Source organism: Gopherus flavomarginatus, chromosome 14, assembly GCF_025201925.1.
Source record: "Gopherus flavomarginatus isolate rGopFla2 chromosome 14, rGopFla2.mat.asm, whole genome shotgun sequence".
NCBI lineage: Eukaryota > Metazoa > Chordata > Testudines > Testudinidae > Gopherus > Gopherus flavomarginatus.
The window spans coordinates 34,627,576-34,647,823 of record NC_066630.1 but is presented as its reverse complement, the minus strand read 5'-3'; the positions used below and the strand labels follow the sequence as shown (position 1 = coordinate 34,647,823).

The following is a 20,248-nucleotide window of genomic DNA, read 5'->3' as shown; positions in this document are numbered from 1 at the left end:
ATACGGCCCTAAAACAGTGACTTTATGTATAAAAAAGCTTTTTAGTGGTTAAGCTTATTAGTTCTAACTTTTCTTTCATAGAATCATAGAATATTAGGGTTGGAAGACCTCAGGAGTCATCTAGTCCAATTCCCTGCTCAAAGCAGGACCAAAACCAACTAAATCATTCCAGCCAGGGCTTCGTCAAGCCGGGCCTTAAAAACCTCTAAGGATGGAGATTCCACCACCTCCCTAGGTAACCTATTTACTGTTAGCCCTGTCCCCAGCCAGACTTAAGGTATCTAGGATTCATGCTCACTCTTGCAATATATCCAGGTGGAATCCACTTCTGGGCCTTTCATCCTGGCAGGGCTGGTGCTTCCATTAGGCGACACTAGGCAGTCGCCTAGGGCGCCAGGATTTGGAGGGCGGCATTTTGTGCGCTCCCCATGGGGCGCATGGGAGCTTCTGGTTCCGCTCCCATTGCGCCGCCGAAGAAGGACCTTCTGCCGATGTGCCGTGGAAAACAGCGGCAGGCAATTGAGCAGCTCAATGACTGCCGCTGTTGCCTGAGGCATTTCAGCGGAGGGTCCTTCTTCGACGGCGCAACAGGAGCGGAATTGGAAGCTCTCGCGCACCCCGTGGGGAGTACACAAAATGCCGCCTCCCAAATTCTGCCTAGGGCGCCAGAAACCCTGGCGCCGCTCCTGCATCCTGGCCTCCCTGGGGACTGAATTTGACTCAGTTTTCCAGCCTATCTGAACAGATACGTCTTACGTTCTTCACCTCCCACACAGGTGTCCTCTTCCCTTTTAAAAATGCCTTCACAGGGTCTCATTGCATCCTGTATAAAGTTTGAAGTACTGCACTGGAACATCCCATGGCTTGTCAAGCAGGGTCAGAATATGCAGCAGCCTTCCAGCCATTTTAAACAGGAGCCTTGGAAGTCCAATGTGCTTGGTATCTTGGAAGTCCGATGTACTAACCTTCGATATACTCTTAGCTAACAGAAAATGATACCAGTTCTTTAACATTTGGAACTTTGTTTAATGATACATAAATAGTCACAAGACATCAGCTAATCAGGAGTAACCTTTCCGAAGGGGTGGCTCTAGTTATGTTTAAGAACAGGTATTGGTGCAGTAAGCTGCACATTGATTTCAGAAACACTTTCTAGCAGACTCAGATTTTATTCATTGCAATGGCACCACTTCATGTCCTCATTCACTGACTTTTTTTTAGAACAGGAAATATCAAGAGGTGAGGCATTTTGTGTGTGTTTTTAAAAAGCCTGCAACTTATAGTGATAGTTCTGACATCTGCTATGTCATGTCAGGCACTGCTCTGCATCTACTGAAGTCAGCTACAAAAATCCCATTGGCCTCCACAGTGCAGCATTAGACCTCAAGACCCAGATTCAGCAAATATTTAAGTGTGTGTAGTTCCAGAAATGTTATGTATGTGACTAAGTGCTATGCTGGATCGGGGCCTCGGTACTTCTTAGAGCATCTGAGCTTTGGTATGGGAATGGGTTCAGATAACACAGACCTGAACATTTGTCCAGAACTTGAAACAAACCATTTTGGAGGTTCAAAAATTATTTGTTATGAGCAATCTTGAGCCTTCTGCTTGGGACTAGAAGCAGAAATGCTGAAACTCCATACAGCCAGGTTCTTTTTATGCGATTTCCAGATGAGCTTTGCAGACCAAGGAAGTTGAGAAAGTTTGGATAAACACCTTGGTAAGGTCGACTCAGGGGTGAAAGTAACTTAAGGGACTTACCAGTATGCAGGGCCAGGGTCCTCAGCAGGTGGGGCCGGAGGGAGAGGAGCCTCAGGTGGAAGAGGTAAGGCCTTTAAATCCTGGGGCCCTTTAAATCACTGCCACTACCCAGGGCCCTGGCGGGGATGTAAAGGGCCCAGGACTCCGACTTTGCTAGCGGCGGACAGAAGGCCCTTTAAATCACCACTGGAGCTCCGTGGTAGCAGTAGCTGCGGCAGCGGCCAGGAGCCCCAGGGCTCTGGTGGTGATTTAAAGGACCCGGGGCTCCAGCCATTGCTGGGAGCTCCAGGCCCTTTAAATCACCGCTGGAGCCCTGGGGCTCCTGGTCATTGCCACTACCCCAGGGCTCCGGTGGTGATTTAAAGGGCCAGGGATCTGCCCAGGGCCCTTTTAAATTGCCCACCTGGGGAAGCTGCCCCCTGCCAGTACTGTCGGCTGGGTACTGACTTTTGCCAGTATGCTGTACCGGACCATACTGACTTACTTTCACCTCTGAGCCTACTAAAAATGTTGCCTCCCTCTCTCTTGTAGCAGTGAGTTCCACAGGTTGATTATGAATTTTGTATTCCAGTATTTGCTTTTAGCAGTTTTAAATTTGTTACCTTTAACATCCATTGAGTCTTCATTTGTGTTATTAGAATCTATGTATCTAGAAACGTGTATGTCCCCCATCATAACTATCTGAGCACTGGAATCACCTTCTTTGTACCATTATTTTATGGCCCCTCTTACTTGTCCATTTTCTAAAATACTGGCCTTATATTTTCACTGTCCCTCAGACAGACGTTTTCCCATGCATCTACGTAGGTTTTTCTTTGATCACAAAAAGTAGGAGCTCCTGACTCAGACTCTATGCTCAATCTACTCCACTATGTGGCTTTAGACAGATTTTTAAAAATAAGCTAATTATGGGACTTGATCCGTGCCCAATGAAAATATTCCCATTGCCTTCCAGGGACACCAAGTCAGGTCTTACAATTTTAAATATTAAACAAGAGGTACATTAAAAATTCTAAGATAGTTGCCCACTCATTTTAAAGTAAATAAACTAAGCATATTTCTCTTTTACTTGTCCTTTTTTGCATTGCCCTTTTAAAACCAACATTGTGAAGAGGAGCTTGATTTAAAAAAAAAACAAAACCCTCTGTTGGGAACTTGAGTTAATTATTTCACAACATTACACTCCTGTGTTTAGAGTGATTTTAGATTCCCTGAATTTAGCTGTGACATTGGCTGATTAAAATATAACGATGCAAATCATTATTGCTGCCACGGTTATATAATTGCAGCAAATCTTATGCAAAATATAACTCCTGGCCAGAAAGAGTTAACTGGCCTGCAGGCTGAATGACCCAGAGCCCACCTTTGAAGTCACATTAGACAGCATGCGAATGGTAATTAGAGCCATTCATGCTAAATAGGCTAGAACTTTGAAATGAAAACATATATTGTTAGACGTTTCAGCGTAGCAGCCCTGTTAGTCTGTATCCGCAAACAGAGGGACATTGCTGGCCATGTACATGGCCATGTACGTTGGCCAAACCAGACAGTCTCTATGTAAAAGAATAAATGGACACAAATCAGACATCAAGAATTATAATATTAAAAAACCAGTTGGAGAACACTTCAATCTCCCTGGTCACTCAATTACAGACCTAAAAGTCGCAATATTACAACAAAAAAAAACTTCAAAAACAGACTGACAAGAGACTGCTGAATTGGAATTAGTTTGCAAAATGGACACCATTAAATTAGGCTTGAATAAAGACTGGGAGTGGATGGTTCATTATACAAAGTAAAACTATTTCCCCATGTTTATTTCCCCCACACACACCCCGTTCCTCACAACTTCTTCAAAGAATCATAGAAGATTAGGGTTGGAAGGGACCTCAGGTGGTCATCTAGTCCAACCCCCTGCTCAAAGCAGGACCAATCCCCAGACAGATTTTTACTCCAGTTCCCTAAATGGCTCCCTCTAGGATTGAACTCACAACCCTGCGTTGCGTTTAGCAGGCCAATGCTCAAACCATTGAGCTATCCCTGTTAGAAAAGGGCCATTTTGATTACCACTACAAAACGTTTTTTTCTCTCCTGCTGGTAACAGCTCACCTTAACCGACCACTCTCGTTAGAGTGCGTATGGTAACACCTATTGTTTCATGTTCTCTGTGTATGTGTATATATATATATATATATATATCTTACTACTGTATTTTCCACCGCATGCATCTGATGAAGTGGGCTGGAGCCCACGAAAGCTTATGATCAAATAAATGTGTTAGTCTCCAAGGTGCCACAAGTATTGTTAGAAGTGATACTAATTGTGTGTATCTTAAAAGCTAACCACGTAAACAGACAATTCCTGTCTGTTACTATAACTATCGATTCAGAGATCAAAAGGAAATATTAACATTTAGATGAATTTTGGGTGAGATAACTTCAAAGAGACGTATAGACAATGACATTTGTAATATACTGCCTAATGGATAAATTGCCCTGTGTTAATTTGTGTAATTAATTACTGGTGGTGTTTAGAAAACAAGGTTACATCAAAAGCCTATTATTTACCCAGGACTGTATGGTCAAGTGTATGCTAGAACAGTATATAAAAAGATCCTTGGGTCCTGATCCTGTCCATCGCAGATCTGCTTGATGCGTCATCTGGGGAAGCTTAAGCCACCAGACTGGGACCCCAGCACTGACTGGTGTGCCCTGAATATGATATTGGACACTGGACTATAACTTATGAACTATTTCTGAAAGAACTCTTTGCAACTAAAAAGGTCACCATCTCTGCTATATATCTGAACCTCGAGAATTAAATTCATGTCTGTATGTATATTGATCTTTTAACCATACTATCGCTCTCTTTTTTTAATAAATTTTAGTTTATTTAATAAGAATTGGCTATATGAATGTATTTGGGTAAGATCTGGAATATTCAATAACTTAGGAGGTAATGTGTCTGATCCTTTGGGATTGGTAGAACCTTTTATATGACGAAATATAATTTTCAGAAATCTTCATCATATTTGACTTCGGTACCTGGATGGAGGCCTGAGACTGGGTTGCTTTAAGGGAACTATGTTGCTGGTTTGGGGGCAAGCAGTGAGGTAATAAAGAAGCTGTTGTACGCTGGCTTGGTAAATCCAAGTATTGAATTATCCACCAGTTTTGGATTTGTCTGCCCCATTCTTTGCAGTTCACCCTAATTGAGTGACCTCAGCTGGCCCCCTACTTGGACCCCAGTCACATCAGCAAAGATTCCAGTTCCCTAATTGCCCTCACTGATATTCAAAACAAGCCTGTGTTACCATTATGAAGATCTGTTTATCTAGGAGATCAACAAATGCAATGTGACATTTATCATTAGCAAAGAGAGGGTCTGAGGAGGAAGAACACCACAAACTAGACATGAAAGTTATTTCCTGTGGCAATGCAGATGAGCCGCTGTGATCATTGATTAAATTTAAAGGCTCACATTATTTTCACCTACAGCAGACTCCTGACATGCCACAAACGAGGGGCATTTTGAACATCACACAAAGAAGTGGAGGGTTCCTGCGAAACTAATTAGTTCATCTGAAATACGACAAGGAACCAAAGAAAATTCAGTCTCTGAGGTCTATTAGTGTGTGAAAAATTAGCTGTCAACAGAAAGAGCCCTGTGGAATGGTGTCATCAGAGTTAAGAAAATGATGCACTTTCCTGCAGCTTAAAAAGTCGTAAATACTGGGAGACTTCTGCTTTACAAAAGCACACTTCAGGCTCCCAGGTCCACGTTCTTAAGAAAGCTGGCACAAGTCCCCAATCTGAGCACAGACATTAGAGGTTGACTGCATACAAATATAACACCTTCAGACATTTGGGTCATGCTGCTCAAGCACAACATAGAGGTAACTTTTTCAAAAATGCTTAATAACTTTACAGCATAAGTGCCATTTTTAAAAGGGACTTGGGCAAGTAGTCTAAATTCCTTAGAAACCTAAATCACTTTTGAAAATGGGACTTCAGTATTTTTGAAAATTTTGCCTTAAATCTACTTATTCAACATTTAAGACTCTTCCCACTTTCACTCTGATACATTTTAACTTGCACAGCTTACAACGTTTTGTGTAACAGCATACATACAAATTTACACATTTAGGTCCCTCTCATTCCTCCTCTCTCTGATTTCCTTTCTCTCTTCCCTTCACAGTCAGAGTTCCTTTTATTTTTATTGAAGGAAGCTGCATGTATTAATCCTATTTATACTATCTGTATCCCATTCTATCGGTACTACTTATGTGTTTGCTCTGTAACTGTAAAATGTTTGTTCTGAAACTATGTAAGTCACCCAACAGGGAACAATAATTCACCTAATGTAAAATGCTGGATTCCTACAGAAGATGTGATCTCCTGCCCATCAGGAAGGACTATGGAATCCAGACAGGCCATTATGTAACAAATACTTTGTCCCCACCCACACACCCACCCACAAAGAGATTACGTGCAGAAACGCTTGGGCTCTAGGAAGGTGGGGATAAAAATCCCTGACCAGAGGGGGAGGGATAGCTCAGTGGTTTGAGCATTGGCCTGCAAAACCTAGGGTTGTGAGCTCAGTCCTTGAGGGGGCCATTTATGGAACTGGGGTAAAAATCTGTCTGGGGATTGGTCCTGCTTTGAGCAGGGGGTTGGACTAGATGACCTCCTGAGGTCCCTTCCAACCCTGATATTCTATTCTAGGTTCTCTTTATGCTGTCTGGACTCTGAGGGGCAAAGATTCCTAAACATAAGCAAGAGATCCCCAAGCTGCTTGGCTTAGCTCCAAAAGACATAAAAGCTTGATTTTATAGAAGTCTCTATTACCTTTTGAGTTTAAGACTGTATCTTATTTGTGAGTGTATGCTTACCTCCTTTGACCTTGAAAATAGCTCTCATTTCTTTTTCCTAGTTAATAAACTTTTAGTTAGCGTGTTACAGGATTGGCTACAAGCATTGTCTCTGGTGCAAATTGACCTGGGGTCAGTGACTGGTCCTTTGGGACTGGGAGTAACCTGAATATTTTGTGATCTTTATGTATAATGACCATCTATCACAGAGTCAAGCTTGCTTGGGTGGCAAGGTAGTTCAGAATGCCCAAGGGGACTGTCTGTGACTCCACGTTAAGGCTGTATAGTGCCTGAGGAGTTTCCATTTGTTTTTTGGTTGGTAGTCTAAGCATAGAACTCACAACCAGTTTGGGGTTTGTGCTCTGCCCAGAGGTTGGTATTCTTGCTTGTGAGCCACTCGAGACAGTGTGACTATTGGCGAAATCAGCAGGATTCACATGCCACAGTCAATTGGACTTACAGATTATAACTCAGCACTGTTAAGAGTTTAAACTTGACCCTGAGAATTTTTAAAGGTTAAAGGACAGACACAAGGAGTTGAGCGCAGTCATATGATGGTTTTGAGATTAAAAAACCTTGAAAAGTTATGTAAGGAGCAGGGAATATCTCATAAAAAGAAAGCCCCAGATCAGGAACTGAGAACCTAGCTTGTGAATTTTGGCCAGGCATCCAAGGACCCTGCTGCCGCAGATACTGCAGAGGAACTGGCCCAATGCAGTGCCAGGCAGCCCAGGAAGAACACGAGCCACTTCAGACAGTGTGACAATTTCCATTAATAGCCGTTTCTTACCAATTAATAACATTTCAGTGTGATGACTTAGGACTTTCTGCTAATGCAGCTGCTTGCGTTTGGGATTGTTATATCAAAACTAGCTAATGAAAGAGCCAGTCCAAGAGCTGCTGACTTTTAGCGTTTGTAGGGCAGAAAGTGGAGCATCACAGAATATCTCCTATTCATTAAAGGTCTGAACTTCGTAAGTTGTTGACCTCCCTCAATTTCCACTGAATTCACAATTGAGAGCAGAGTCTGGAGTTTCCTGGATCAGCGCCACCGACCCCCATACACACACACACACACACACACGCATCTTGTTTTGACAAAGAGTTCTGCATCCTGTTCGCAGTGATCCTCAGATCTACCTGACAAATACTCTACGACTGTTACCACTTTTTACAATTCTGAGATAGCTTCTGCCTGGCTCTAAGAGAGCTATAGGATTTCTTGATCACCTGACCCAATATTTTTATTTCTGTCAGTATTTTCTTTCTTTCTTCCTCCATTAGATATTAATTTTAGGTGTTTCTATGCCTCCCCATTCTATGTCTAGGTTAGTAATATCATTATCATGCTACTGCTCAGTCCCAGGAAGAGACAAGATATGTGATGATGGACCTCACGGCAGCAGAGTCTGCTTTAGATACACTGGGGAAGATGATGATTCTGGAGGCTGATTTGACCAGTCTGTGTTGGTGACAATAGGTGTGGCAGATTACACGTATAAGATTCCAAATCAAACAGAGCAGTCAGAGTGATTTTCCACTTTGGCCCCGGGTGCTGGAACTAGGGGTGCTGCAGGTGTGGACACATCCCTTGGCTTGAAGTGGTTTCCAACATATACAAGGTTTACAGTTAGGTTCAATGGCTCTCAGCACCCCCATTATTCAAATTGTTCCAGCCAGGGGCGCCGATATGTTTGTTGCTACCCCAAGCACGGCAGTCAGGCAGTCTTCGGCGGCTGCTGGTCATGCGGATTCGGTGGCCTTTCTGTGGGTTATCTGCCAGTCCTGCACCTTCAGCGTACCCGCCACCAAATTTCCGCTGAAGCCGCGAGACCGGCGGACCTCCAGCAGCCATGCCACCAAAGGCCGCCTGACTGCCTCCCTCACATTGACCAGCAGGCCGGCCCCCGTGGCTTGCTGCCCTAGGCACGCACATCCTGCGCTGGTGCCTGGAGCCACCCTGGGTTCCAGCACCCATGATTTTGGCTCTCCTCAGGCGGTTGTGCTGTTTCTAGCCTTGCTATACATAAAGAGCTTTTCACCGTCAGTAAATGTTAAGAGGGGGAAATAGACAATTTGCATTAGGGGTATAAACTGGATAGATGCTTAAGTGTGGTGATTTACAGTCACATGTTCAAGCCTAACCTGATGGTTAAGTTTCAGGTCAGGGAGGCCTTTCCACCAGAAGATATTGGCAGGGATATCTAGGCTTAATTCTCTCCTCCAGAAGCAGTGATCATGTATCTCATATGAATCTTTGGAAGGGGAAGGTATTGGTGGACCTCTTTCCTTCCCATCTTCTCCCATGTTTCATAAAAGGTAGCGAGAACAGGAATGGCACCTTCTCTGTTTGGAATACCTCTAAGACATTATGGAAGTAACTAATAAGAAAAACATGATTTCATTCTTCTTTTCTGTGAAGTCAGTGGCAGCAGTATGGAATTTTGCAGTATTTGCTTTACATGCAAAGTTGTTTCTGTAGAGTGAAGCATGCTTCCTCTACTAGTCTTAAACATTGGAGGAATACAGTGGGCAAGATAAACACGTTCCTTCTGCTCTTTGTCACAGTCCAGGTACCTGAGTGCCTTAGCAACAGTATGAGCAGCAAAAGATGGATAAGGCTGGTTTCAGATCCAAAACAAAGGCCAAGAACAGAGCAGAGATTATTAAAAAGTATCAGTAAAAGGCAAAAAGGATGAGGAATCCCCTGCAGAAGCAGAGGGAAGTTGCTTATGGACACACAACTTTGTTCATCTGCTAGCCCATTGACGATATGAATAGGGAACGGTTCTTTTAAAGAGATCTTGCTTGTCCTGGAGCTCTAAATCTGCTCTGAAAGAAAAATAGCACATAAACAGAGCAAAGTATGAAACGCACTAAAAACCCACAAAAATAATGCTGCTGATTTTCCATAATCGTGTTATACAAAGCAATTCTTTTAGCACACACCCATCATGCCACATCATTAACCTCTTAAATGACACTTTCTAGGCAAAGTAGTATTGAGAACAAGTCCCATTAATGTTTCAATGCTATTTTTGGATATCTCATTTTAGTCAAACACCTAAAGCCTCCCCGCAATGACAAGAACACATTTTGTTGGGAGATTGTTATCCTTTAAAAAATAACTTGCCAAGCTGTGGCATTTTCTAGCTGGGTACCCAAAGGCAGTAGCACAGACTTCCTCTTGGGTCATTAAGTACTCATCTTCCCCCGCATCATCATCTTCCAAATGACCCTTTATCGTCTCAAGGAAGTCAAGAAACCAAACTAGATGTTCCTATTTGACTAAGTCAGTCCCCCGTGCCTGTAAGAACTCTGGAAATGGAATCAGCATTTTATAATTTGGCTGGTAACAGCAATTATTAATATTCAGCAAGAACATAATTTTCTTAATCTAGCACTACTCTAGCTAGAAAGTAATTTAAGCCACAAGATCTTTAGAACTGCACACTAAGCAAACATGATGGGGGAGTAAGAGAAAAGTGCACAGATAAAATGAAATACCAAAATAGCCTTGAAAATAAATTAACTTATCTTTTCAACCAGCAATTAATTTTAATTCAAATTGCCTTTAGACAGATAAAGTTAATATGCCCCATATTCCTATATGAAAGAAAATGCACAGTACTCATCTGATATTTCAGCCTTTGTCTTTTACTCTGTAAAGCAATTTCCTTATAAGAAAAATCCCTGGTAAATATTATGTCTGACAATAAACTAATTCAAAACCAATAATTTTGGAACATACCAGACGCCAGACAGAAGGTAAGAAGCAGGAACAAGGAGTAATACTTGTTGCAATGGTGATAACAATAAAGGGAACATTACTGATCATATTTAGCATTGTTCCCAACTACAAATGTTAGATGATTAAATGCTATATTGCAGTGGTTCTCAAACTTTTGTACTAGTGACCCCTTTCACATAGCAAGCCACTGAGTGCAACCCCCCTAATAAATATATAAAAAAATTTTTAATGTAACACCCTTATAAATGCTGGAGGCAAAGCGGGGTTTGGGGTGGAGGCTGACAGCCATGTAATAACCTCACGACTCCCTGAGGGGACCCGACCCCCCAGTTTGAGAATCCCTGCTATACTAAACAGTGTTATCCCAGAGGCCAGAGAATTTTTTATTTTGCAAGATTTAAAAAGCATGAGTTACCAAAATTCCTCATAGAACAAACAGAAAAGGCATCCTGGAGTGCCATTTGGAGTCATCAGGGTTTCCTTGGTCCTTTTCTGTCAGCCTGGGTAGCGCTCTACTCTCATTGGTGTATGAAGGTCAGGCATGCATCATAAGTCTTTCAGATCTATTAGCAGCCTAGGACATTGTTGATCTGCTTACAGATCCTAGCGGGGTTAGAGAATATTATCTGAGTGGTTTTTGTTCCTCCCTCATCTCCAAGGTGTTTTTTTGGTTTCTTGCTTTTGTAATGATACACCTGCCCAAAGATATCTCATGTGAGATTCCACAGGATTCTCTTCTTAATTCTTCTGGTCCAATGGGAATGTATGGGGCTTTGATATCATCAGCATGCAGACAACAGTTGATGTCTTATTTTCATGAGATCTGGATGACACAATTTCCTTGTTTTTTCTAGTGCCTTGCTGAGACTGGGATTTGAATAAGACCAGGATGTAATCAAGACAAGACAGACATCAGAAGAAAAGATCACAATGGCAGAGAGGAGGTGACTCCTGTCCCCACTGCTGAGTGGTATCAATGCCCTTTATCCAGGAGCTGAAGTTTTACAGTACTCTAGGTTTCCCAAGTGATCTCAGATGACATGAAAAGTTTAAAAGCACTTTTCCTGGTCAGGTGACCGTTTCCTTCAACTCCGGACCTGGCCATTGTCATACATGCTTTTGTGATTCCTAATTTGGATTATTATATGGCCTACATGAGGTGACGTGCTTGGAAGTTAGATCTGGTACAAAACAGGAATATCGCTAGAGGAACAGCTAGTGCAGGGTGCCTATGATTCAGCAGGAATGGAGGCTGACTCAGGTTAGAGAGATTAACCTTCCCCTCCTTATATGCTCCATAGCAGTTGAGATTAGCTGGAGCATTTGTGCTAACAAGCTATAGATTTAGACATCTAGGAGCTGGTGGGAAGGCATTCTCAGTGCTTGTGACACATATTCTTTTCCCTTGGTAGTCTGACAGTCTTTTGACCTTTGTGGAAAAATGCAGACTACAGCGGGGAGAAACTTTATTTCACCAAAAAATGCAGGTTCAGGTTGACCGAAACTTTTAGCAGTTTCTTGGTAAAAATCAATTGTTTCAATCAAAAACAAAGCTTAAAAAAATCAGAAAGCATTTTGTTTCAACATATTCAAAATGAAATGTTTTGAGTTTTCAATTCAGAACGTTGGTTTATTTTGAAATTTACTTCCATTTTTATTCCAAACATTTAAAAGCATTTTTAAAAGCTTGAAAACTATCCACACAACTCTAGAGCAGATTACATAAATTGCTTTTGCTTGAGGGAAGACTGGCACTAGCAAGATAGGGATTGGAGACAAAGTTTCTGCCGCTTAAAAAATGTTCTCTCTCTCAATTTTGGTAAATTTATATTGAATGTTAAAAATTAATAAATGTATGCTAAGATTTAACTTAGAACTCTGATGAAAATCTGAAGCTTTTGCTTCAGCCAAGAACGCCAGATGTTAAACCAGCATGGCAATCTGAAAGTATCGTCCCTAAGGATTTCAATGACTAGATCAGTGTGTTTATACATACATATATGGTGGACATTTTTGCTGAACATTTTATAGATTTTTGTATTAAACTGTGATATTCAGGCACCAGGAGTCCAAGAGCTGCTAAGCAAACTACCACTAACAATGCAGGAATCTGACACATCTAATTAGAACACCTGGATATCCAGTATTCTGATGAAACTGTTCTTCAAAAGTTGAAAAAATAGTTAAAAAAAATATCATGGGCTGCTTATTTTCCATCCTTAGCTGAGGAACAAAACAGAAAATGTTTAAAATTGACCTCTTTCTAATGCAATGCCCACTAGTTTAACTGTGGGTAAAAAAAGTAAAAGACATGACACCTCGTTATAACCCAAAGCTAGTTACAACACATGTAGCAGCTGGGGACTGTGCTAGAATCCAGACATCAGCCAAGCACACAATGAGTTATAACTTGCATAGCCCAGTGTTATATAGCGTGTTTCCTATGCTCACTACTGCATAACATTTAGAACAGTTGCCCAGCTTTATTTCCTTTTAGTTACAAGTAAAACGTGCCCACACACAGTTCCTAAGTACATTGCCAATTAGTTAAAGTTGCAAAAGCAAAATGCAGTGTAATCAAGCTCACCATTTCCACTAAGCAGCAACCATAACCAGATATTAAACTCCATAGAGCAGCCTTACCTCTCCCCAAAGGCCAAGTGAAATTAACAGCCATTGTGCAACACCATAAAACTTAGCAAATGTGGATTATTTCAGACCAGAGGCAGAGCTTTCCTGAGTCCCACAACCTTGGTCGCAGACACCCTGACACGTATGGCCTCTCTGTTATATTGAGAAGGAATCTAGAGTCAGTGTCTCTGCTACTATGGCAGAGTAGTATCAATCTGATTTTGGCTACAATACAGATATTGAATGCGCTGTTCTTTTTATTCCCATGACTCCCATGCTATCCTTCACATTGTTATTTTAATTCTTTCCAAGGTGTATTACTACCCTACAAGACAATCCTAGAAGGTATTTTGGTATTTTTACTTCCTTTAGATAATTTTTTTCAAACTACAGAAAAGAAAACTTGGATTTGGTCTGAGTTCTGCAGTAAAGGTTCAGGTCAATTCTTACCATTTCTTAACCACTTTATCCAGACCTCCTAATTAGGGAAAATTCAATATTTTTATGGTGTAAAATTAAGGGCCTGATCCTTTAAGCCTTCAAACCACTGAACTTCCATTGGGTTGTGTTTCCAGTTAGCTTATGTCAAGAACTGGAGCTCATTCACTACAAATAAGTTGCAGACACGTATTGCTAATAATGCTTTGTCTATTTAAAAAGAAAAGATTGATCAACTCAGTAGTTATTTTAGCAGTAAGATCCACAAAATTCCTTTATCAAATTATGCAACAAAGTCCACAAAGCTCCTCTGGTCTTTCTGCATTTCTCATCCTGAAGTGATTTACTGGGGCAAACAACTATGCAAACATGAGGGTAACTTTATTACAAGAAGTCACTAATTGGTTCTGCTTGCAAACAAGCCTTCAGTAGGCCAACCCAAGACTGATTCTGAGATTTCTCTCTGATATTTTGGTGCTAGCATAGTTCACTAAGAATACAGACACTAATGGGGCATGAATGTGCAGCATTACTTTAAAACGTTCCACCAGCATATTAAAAACTGCTGACAGGATAGAAGCATAATGGAGAGGGCAGCCTTCTAAAGTGTATCATAAAAAACATACTAACATACACATCAAAGCACTTACAAAAATATTAGCAGGTGAGCTGTAGTGGGTTTTTGACACTGATTCATTCTGAACCATAGAGTGTCACAAAAGAAACTCCTAAATCCTGGCATCAAAACGTTAACTATTCACCCATCTATGTAGGTTAATAGATTAGTGTATTATATTTCAGCTTCCAGAACCTGGGCCTGCCTCAGGAAGATCCCACTTAACGCAGCATTAATGAACGATTCTATTATTTTTAAAGCCTTACCATGAGCCTTTTTATTTTAAATGAGATTCCTTTTTTTTATCTCGTAATTTGGGCAAGCTTGTTATCCCTAGAGGAATTAAATTACATTGGAATGCGACTCAAAGCTGGGTTTCATTTTAATTTTTTTAAGAGCATAAAACCTCAGTCTTTTGGAGACTAATTCCTCTTAGAAATGGAAAAGAAAACTCCCTGCAGCGTTCTGCTGCCTTGTGCAGTGGCTCTGGCTGGCAATGTCACACCAAAAAAGCTGCTGCCAAGGAGGTGAGCACAGGTGTATGAATATCATGTATTGGCCCAGGATGATGCCTGTGCCAGATGCTTGTCATCAGAAAGTTCATAAACACTCCAAATCCCATCCAAGGAGAATGCAGTGGGAGCGTGTTAATGGACAGATGTCAACAACAGTCAAAAAGCTCTGAAATTACATATTCGGGGAAGAACACTTTGGAGGCAAATGAGTTTGTGATTTTTATTTGATAGCACAGCAGAGCCTATGAAAAGACACTCCTGCGTTTTGTGGACCATAAAAACAGTGGATAAGAAGTGAGTTGAGTTCAAGTGGCCCAGGCAATGCCTTCAGTGATTTCTGGCCTTCACCATAAGACAACCATCTCTGGAGAGGAGCATGGCAGCTGTTCAGTACAGGTCTGTCTCATCTTACGCTGGGGTTACGTTCCGCAGTCAGCGTGGAAAGCGTATAGTCAACATTACATTGAGTGTAATGGCGGGAGGAATCACTACAGGCAGGGCTGGCTCTGGCTTTTTTGCCACCCAAAGCGCAAAAAAAAAGAAAAAAAAAAGGGCAGTCGGAGCGGCGAAGCAATAACAACAATAGGGTGCAGAGTGGCCGGAACGGTGAATCAAAAAAACCCAAACAAACAAAAAAAAAAAAAACAGAGTGTAAACTTTCGGTGCCACTTACTTAGCTGTTCATGGCTGCCTCCCCCAGCCGTGCTGACGAGCCTCTGGGCAGGCAGCTGCTGCACTCTGGCTAGCGGGACTCCCTGCACTGCAGACATGCCCCGAGAGGCGGAGCATGCACCCTGGCTAGCGAGGGGGGAAAGGGGGAGAAGGGAGGCGGCCAGGACTTCTTTCAGCCAGGGCGCTCGTCACTTGGCCCATCCCGCTGCACCGCCTGCCAGGAGGGCTCCATGCCGCTCCCACCTGCAGGTGAATTGAAAGTCATCGGTCGGCAGGGAGGGAAGGATGCAGGCTGCTGGGCTTGCTACAGACCTGGCACCTGCTGGGGCAGACGAAGCGCGCAGCCCACTCCCAGCAGGGCGCAGCCACTCCCCTCCTCCATCCCCTAACAGTGGTGCACTGAAAGTCGTTGGCAAAACAAAAACAAAAAATCCAGGCAGGTAGAGTATTTAAATTGTTATTTTTCCCTTTTTTGTTTTTGCCAACGGCGTAAAGCCGAATTTGCACATGTTACATGCGCGTAAGATGTGACAGACCCGCAGTTCACAACATACAACTTTAGTACAGAGAGTGATGAATACAATCAGCTGAAACCAAAAGGGGGAAGTGGGGTAGGCAGAATGCAAATAGCTAAATTAGAGTTTGGCCACCAGGATCACCAACCCAATTCATGGTAAAAAAAATTCATAGGATCTTTAAAGACTCCACACGTCTTTAATGACAGCATGCCTAGATTTCCTAAACTGAAACCTTTTCAAACAAATAAGGTTTGAAAACACTAAGCTCATGAGTAACTTTACCCGCATGAGACATCAGTGGAGCTATTCTGCAGTTAGACAGTGTCTGAACTCCACTGCATCAATTTCCTTAGTTTTGCCATCGGTGAAAGGGGGATATTAATACACACTTACCTACTTCATAGGGCTACTGCACAGCTTAAATCAATTATTTTAATCTGAATTGGTGATTGCAGGAGCCAAATGCTGCCAAAGACAAATCCAAACCCTGAATTCTATCTAAACTTCAATATCCACCCAGATGCAATTTCAAATCTGGTATCAAATTCAAGTGAACTAGCTTGCCAGAACCACCAACTGTCTTGATGAGACAGCTGCCTCCCTCCCAGCCTCCTTGCACAATTCTACCTTATATTTTCCAGGGTACAGACACTCACTAGGGATTCAAAGAGCTGGAACCTAAAGTCCCCGTAAATGCAGCATCTGTGGCCTGATCAGAATTCGGCTAGTTTTCCGTACTGCATCTCCTCTAGATTGCCTCCTGGAAATCAGGAAACTCAAAGTTCACCTAAGAAAGGGCAGGGATATTTCCAGATACAACCAACCATCAGCATCCTTGGGAACCTGCACACTCAGGAGGCCTACGTGACTCTGCTCAACTTCACTGTCCCTCTCCTGCACGATGGAACCTCCTTTATAGATGTACAATATTAGAGACCAAGATTTTCAAAAACAGGATCCTAAAAATAAGCTCTGATATCCATATGTAAGCACCTGCATGAGTTCAGAAATGCTGAGATGCAGTAGCTCTAATTGAGGGCCTTTAAGTGGGACTCAAGTGGTCTGGCCCTCTGCACTTGGGGGAACTTCACCCTGCGGAAAGCGGTTTCTTTCAATGTTGTAGGATTTATTTATTTTTTAAGTGCTGGAGTCATCAGTGCTGGGGCCTTAGAGTTGTAGTGTAATGGGAGCAATCATACTGAGATGAAACAGACACAGTTAAAGTAAAAGTGACATGGCAAGATTTAGTGCTGTAAAGACAAGATTACAGATGATGCCATCCTTTCTCTGTATAACAACTAGATCCCACACGGCTGTTCTAGATTTGATTTTGACAAATAGGGAGAAACTAGTTGAGAATTTGAAAGTGGAAGGCAGCTTGGGTGAAAGTGATCATGAAATGGTGCGTTCATGATTCTAAGGAATGGTAGGATTGAGAACAGCAAAATAAAGATAATGGATTTCAAGGTGGCAGACTTTAGCAAACTTGGGGAGCTGGCAGGTAAGATCCCATGGGGAGCAAGTCTAAAGGGAAAAACAACTGAAGATGGTTGGCAATTTTTCAGACAGACATTATTAAGGGCACAAGAGCAAACTATCCCACCGAGTAGGAAAGATAGGACGCTTGGCAAGAGACCACCCTGGCTTAAACCAGGAGATCATCAATGATCCAAAAATAAAAAAAAAGAGTCCTACAAAAAGTAGAAACTGGGTCAAATTAAAAAGGATGAATGTAAACAAATAACACACCTATGCAGGGACAAAATTAGAAAGGCCGAGACACAAAATGAGATCAAACTATCTAGAGACACAAAGGGTAACAAGAAAACATTCTACAAATACATTAGAAGCAAGAGGAAGGCCAAGGACAGGGTTACTCAATGAGGATGGGAAAAAATAACAGAAAATGTGGAAATGGCAGAGGTGCTTAATGACTTCTTTGGTTCAGTTTTCACCAAGAAGGTTGATGGTGATTGGACATCTAACATAGCGAATGCCAGCGAAAATGAGGTAAGATCAGAGGCGGCTAAAATAGGGAAAGAACAAGTTAAAAATTAGATCTCTTCAAATCACCAGGGCCTGATGAAATGCATCCTAGAATATTCAAGGAGCTGACTGAACCATTAGCGATTATCTTTGAAAAGTCATGGAAGAGGGGAGAGATTCCAGAAGACTGGAAAAAGGCAAATACAGTTCCAATCTATAAAAAGGGAAATAAGGGAATTATAGACCAGTCAGCTTAACTTCTGTACCCAGAAAGATAATGGAGCAAATAATTAAGCAATCAATTTGCAAATGTTTAGAAGATAATAAGGGGATAAGTAACAGTCAGCATGGATTTGTCAAGAACAAATTGTGCTAAACCAACTTAATAGCTTTCTTTGACAGGGTAACAAGCCTTGTGGATGGGGAGAAGTGGTAGATGTGGTATATCTTGACTTTAGTAAAGCTTTTGATACTGTCTCGCATGACCTTTTCATAAACAAAATAGGTAAATGCAATCTAGATGGAGCTACTATAAGGTGGGTGCAAAACTGGTTAGAAAACTGTTCCCAGAGAGTATTTATCAGTGGTTCACAGTCATGCTGGAAGGACATAACAAGTGGGGTCCTGCAGGAATCAGTTCTGGGTCTGGTTCTGTTCAGTATCTTCTTCAATGATTTAGATAATGGCATAGAGAGTACATTTATAAAGTCTGAAGACAATACCAAGCTGGGAGGGGTTGCAAGTGCTTTGCAAGACAGGATTATAATTCAAAATGATCTGGACAAATTGGAGAAATGGTCTGAAGTAAATAGGATGAAATTCAATAAGAACAAATGCAAAGTACTCCACTTAGGAGTACAATCAGTTGCACACATACAACATGGGAAATGACTGCCTACGAAGGAGTACTGCGGAAAGGGATTTGGGGGTCATAGTGGACCACAAGCTAAATATGAGTCAACAGTGCAACACTGGGAAGTGTGTACTAGGAGTGTAGTAAGCAAGACACGAGAAGTCATTCTTCCACTCTACTCTGCGCTGATTAGGCCTCAACTGGAGTATTGTGTCCAGTTTTGGGCACCACATTTCAGGAAGGATGTGGACAAACTGGAGAGAGTCCAGAGAAGAGCAAGAAAAATGACTAAAGGTTTAGAAAACATGACCTATGAGGGAAGACTGAAATAATTGGGTTTCTTTAGTCTGGAAAAGAGAAGACAGAGGGGGCACGATAATAGTTTTCAACTACGTAAAAGGTTGTTACAAGGAGGAGGGAGAAGAATTGTTGTTCTTAATCTCTGAGGATAGGACAAGAAGCAGTGGGCTTAAATTGCAGCAAGGGAGGTTTAGGTTGGACATTAGGAAAAACTTCCTAACCGTCAGGCTGGTTAACCACTGGAATAAATTCCCTAGGGAGGTTCTGGAATCTCCATCATTGGGAATTTTTAAGAGCAGGTTAGACAAACACCTGTCAGGGATAGTCCTAGATAATACTTAGTCTTGCCATGAGTTCAGGGGACTGGACTAGATGAGCTCTCAAGCTCCCTTCCAGGCCTATGATTCTACCAACAGCTGCATTAGAAACTCATAGATCAGGACAGCTAGATTAGATAGCCATAGCGAAGCTTTCTAGAAGCAATGGAAAAATCAAAAGGTTACCTAATTGTCCCTATTATTCAAAATGTATAATTTCAAAGATCTTCATAAAAGAGACTAGTATCAGAGCGTAGCTGTGTTAGTCTGGATCTGTAAAAAGCAACAAAAACAGTCCTGTGGCACCTTATAGACTAACAGATATATTGGAGCATAAGCTTTCGTGGGTAAATACCCACTTCGTCAGAGCGTCTGACGAGTGGGTATTCACCCACGAAAGCTTATGCTCCCATACATCTGTTAGTCTATAAGGTGCCAGAGGACTCTTTGTTGCTTTACAGAAGAGACTGCTTCGGGAAGTGTGTTCAACTTATACCAGGAGAACAAGGAGCCCTAATAGTCTTCACCATGGGAGGTCAAACCCTGAAGAAATGAAGCCCCTCTAGGCTGGCAGAGGAAATCCATCCCAGTGCACTTTGCACATGTCTAGATCTTTTAAGAAGCAAAACTTTAATAGTCGCAACCAAGAATCCTAAAATCTATGTCAGTGAGAAAGAAATCGACACAGATTCATATGCTTACCTGGTGTTGTCTGAGTCAATAGTATGAAAGAGCTGTTCAAGTTCTTCTTCATTTAGAGTCCCATCGGAAAAAAAAGCCTGGAACTCCTCCAAGGACAACTTCCCATCATCTGTGAATGGCAAGACATCAGTGTTAAGAATAAAAGATTAATGGAGGGAAAGAACAATCAAATGGAATACAAGGTCATGAGCTGCTTAAAGATACAGGGGGAAAACTCTTGGAATTTCTGAATATCTGTCCTGTGAAGTATCCAACACCTTCGCCAATACAGAGCTCCCTTGGTACATGGCTGTTTTTGGAACACAGGCTTTCAAACAG

At 41.9% G+C, this 20,248-nt stretch overlaps 1 protein-coding gene across 1 annotated transcript in view; it reads right to left on the bottom strand.

Annotated features, from left to right (window-relative positions):
• NECAB2 (N-terminal EF-hand calcium binding protein 2) overlaps nt 1-20,248 on the bottom strand; it is a 316,012-nt gene that overhangs the window by 205,993 nt on the left and 89,771 nt on the right. The window contains exon 3 of the mRNA XM_050922735.1: nt 19,931-20,039. Within this exon, the coding sequence (XP_050778692.1) occupies nt 19,931-20,039 (109 nt within the window). The remainder of the gene's footprint in view (nt 1-19,930; nt 20,040-20,248) is intronic.